General features: G+C 36.3%; 1 protein-coding gene across 1 annotated transcript; it reads left to right on the forward strand.

Moving 5' to 3' along the window:
• The first annotated feature begins 554 nt into the window (after nucleotides 1-554).
• On the forward strand, nucleotides 555-2,499 carry cxcl13 (chemokine (C-X-C motif) ligand 13). Its single transcript, XM_076078869.1, has 3 exons — nucleotides 555-621; nucleotides 1,284-1,401; nucleotides 2,102-2,499. The coding sequence occupies exons 1-3, from the start codon at nucleotides 555-557 to the stop codon at nucleotides 2,184-2,186; spliced, it is 270 nt and encodes an 89-aa protein (XP_075934984.1). The 3' UTR covers nucleotides 2,187-2,499.
• The last annotated feature ends 1,081 nt before the right edge of the window (nucleotides 2,500-3,580 follow it).

Consider the following 3,580-nt stretch of genomic DNA (forward strand, 5'->3'; position numbering starts at 1 on the left):
GGGATGGAACTCGCATCGAAATACATATATTCTATCTAATTTACATATTTCCGTGCATAGTTTAGATAAACTGTTCCTTTATGTACTATACTGTTCTTTACTGTCTTTTCCTTTTTGATATCGGAACACTGGAGGTATTTAAATGTTATTACCACTGCCTCTCATATTACCATAAGTCATTCAGTCATGTCTGCTGGCATGACTTCACCCTCCCACCATGGTGTCAATGGGGTCTAGTATCCAACATTGTGCAGAATAAATAGTGAGTAGTAGTACCGTACACTATTGTGTTTTACAGTGATGGGTAGTGAAGGCTGGTTGATAGATCAGTAAAAATAGACCCTCAAAGAAACTCAAAGCTCACTCAGCAGAAAAACCCCCATAAAAAAGTCAGGATGCCACAATATTTACATTTAGATGTTTCAAGACGGTTCTCACTTCCGTTTTTTCCGCTTTATAAAGCCAGACTTCATTCACTCTCACATCACTCTCACATCACTCTCACATCACTCTCACATCCTCATTGTTGCTGAGAGATCAAAACAACCACCAAGATGACGAGCAAACCACTGCTGCTGCTGGCTGCACTGACTCTCTGCTGCTGCATCGCCTCTCTGCACGGTAACTATTCTGTTTGATGTATTCATAAACAGTTCATGAGTTGTCTTAAAATCTTCTTAACTCTGGAATCAGTTTGCTTTGTCTCGGTTTAGTTTTTTGGGAATTCGTACAACTTAAAGTTAAAGGAACAATGTCGTCTGCATAAAATTATGTTTTACTAATTTTAGGCAATTTATTATGCTTATTGATGTTTATGTTGCTTTCACACTAGATAAACTAAAGTTAACAAGACGGTGTCGTCTGCATATAATGATATTTTACTCATCTTAAGCTGGACAACACGAAGTGTCTAAACATTTTTAGGCACTCTAACAACACATTTTCTTTACATATTCATTTTGATATCTAACAAAAATAAAGTACAAAACCTTTAGTGTCACAGCTGTCAGTAAATAGTTATATTATGTTGTTAAAGTTCAATCTTCACGTTGGAAATTGTCCAAAAATATAAATCTTAATTCAAGGTCCACTTACTTGCTTTTTTCTGGACCTTTCAAGCATCTTGCCGTCTGTCTCAGCCAATGGAATTAGCTCATTAGCTCCTGACTGGACCTCGAGTTTTCTTTTTCATTCTGTTTTTCCTGGATTCCTCAGGGGTAACGTTTGTTGACATTTTGAGGCTGAGGTATAATATTTAAACATTATTTTTAATTTTTTCACAGCTCTTCCGACACAGGTGTGTCGCTGCATTCGGACCATCACTTCTCCGATCCCCATCACGGTCATCAAGCAAGTGGAGCTGATTCCTATTTCAGGACACTGTCGTCGGACTGAAATCATGTAAGTATTCAAGATTCAAGATGGATTCAGAGACTGCAGGACTGTTTAGTTACTCATTCATTGTTTATGATGTACGATAGTTCTGACTTACGTATATTTGATGTGAGTAGAGGTGAAAGTAGCAATATGTAAAAAAAATACTAGCCTAGCAATTTTACTTACACTTAATTACAAGTAAAATATTCCATATCAGACTCATAGTCAGCAGAATATATATAGTATATATAGTATAGTATATATATATAGAATAGTATCATTCAAAAGTTTAAGTATTCATCTTGCAACAGCCTTTTGGTGTTGTGATTTTGTCGCTGTTTGAGGTGCAACAATTTTACATACTGTGTTGTATTTTATCTGTCAAATGTTTTTTTTAATCGATCGATCGGGCTCTCGTGTCATGCGGTAGCTATGGAGTGAGAGCAGCGGGGCAGTTAGCTTAGCATAAACACTGAACGCAGTAGGAAACAGCTAGCTCTGCTCTTTCCAGCACCTCTAGAGCTCATTCTTCATTTTTTCTTTTCTTATTTTTGAACTTTGGAGGGAGTCCGGCTAGCTGTGTCCCACTGCTTCCAGTCTTTATGCTAAGCTAAGCTAATCACCTACTTCTGCACTCAGAGCAAAAGAGAACGTGCTGGTGACACAATGTGAGAATCTCTCTGCTGTTTAATAATAATAAAATATAACTCTTGTCTTTCTGCAGAATCACCCGGTGGAACGGCTCAAAAGTTTGTGTGAAACCGGATGCGAAGTGGGTCCACTCCCTGCTCAGCAATTTGCAAAAGTAATGACTTCATGTAGTCTTTATTTCTATCAGTGTGTTCTTGTACATCAACATGATTTTATACAAAACACTTTTATTTCACAATATCTCGATTAGATTAACACAGACAGCCTCTTACAGCTGAGGGTTTTATATAGTTGTAAACTGAATATCTGGGGAAAAGTCACAGTTTTCTCTTTTAAATGAACATTTTTCCCAAGTTTCTGACATTTTATAAACTAAATGATTGATAATGAAAATAATTGTTATAGTTGCAGCCTTTAACAGAACGTGTATGGTGGTGATCATGCAGATGTGTCGCTATATGTTTTATGTGTTTCTGACTTTAGTTTCCACACTTTTGAAACATTTTCAACAGATTCTATCAGTTTTTGTCAGCACCTTTTTGAAACTTTGAAGACAACAGTTTATTCACATGTGTTGAGCTTTAAAATATCAAAAGAAAAATGGACGCAAGTGTTGTGATTTTGAGAAACTCTTATCTTTTATCTCTCAAGTCTTTGTTGTCTTGTATTCTGTCCTTTCTAACAATTACAAACAAAAAGGTGTTTGTTTCTGACGGTGTGTATTTACTGGTGTTTCATTGTGTCTGAAGGACGAGATGTATCAGAGGAAGAGCTTCCTCTTGTGTTGGTCATCAGTTATTGACATAATGGTAATAAAAACTTTACTAGAATTCATGTAATACTGTATATTTTCTCGCTGGGTTATCATGTTGTCTCTGATCACCAAACATTAAGCTACTGTCTTCTTGATTACTTTCTGAATCACTGGTATTTACTCGTCTTTAAATGATTATTTTTTCTTTTCTTGTTTTAATTACTGTAAAAATGAGAACTCTGGCCCGACCACCACGTCATCCACTGCTTCCACAACTGACTTCTGATCTCACATTTTTACGTAAACATGGCTTCATTCAAGTCCATCCGGCTGTGAATCAACTGTAGGAGGAACGAGCCGCTGTCCCGCTTTAAAAACTACCTTCGTAGTTCAAATTTTAGACTTTTTTCTTGGCCTTTCTGGTGCTTCCCTTTTGGAAAAATGTTAATAATTACACAATAATACTGTCTTAGTGCTTCATCATATGCCTGAAGTACTGACACGTGATAGTAATACATTTTAACGGTGCTACTTTTAGTAAATAATGTGATATTAGGGTAATACTCAGTCTCTGAAATAAAAGCATTTTAAATGCGTTCATGTTTTCATTTCATTGTAAAAAGACTGTCTGAACTGTGAAGTAAAATTGAAGTTAAAGCATAAAACAGAATGCTTTCCTGTATATTTGACGACATAATGTGAATCCGATGTTCGCGGTGGTGCTGTAACCTCTTGACATGTCTGTGTTGTATCCGTGACTTGTCTTCTCATAAATAAATAAATCACAGACGAAGAGAA

This window comes from Anarhichas minor, unplaced genomic scaffold, assembly GCF_050575085.1.
Source record: "Anarhichas minor isolate MPS153535 unplaced genomic scaffold, ASM5057508v1 ptg000068l, whole genome shotgun sequence".
Classification (NCBI taxonomy): domain Eukaryota; kingdom Metazoa; phylum Chordata; class Actinopteri; order Perciformes; family Anarhichadidae; genus Anarhichas; species Anarhichas minor.

Coding starts and splice junctions, on each gene's coding strand:
- cxcl13 (XM_076078869.1), top strand. CDS start 555: ATGACGAGCAAACCACTGCTGCTGCTGGCTGCACTGACTCTCTGCTGC. Junction 622..1,283: donor CTGCATCGCCTCTCTGCACG/GTAACTATTCTG, acceptor ATTTTTTCACAG/CTCTTCCGACACAGGTGTGT. Junction 1,402..2,101: donor TGTCGTCGGACTGAAATCAT/GTAAGTATTCAA, acceptor GTCTTTCTGCAG/AATCACCCGGTGGAACGGCT.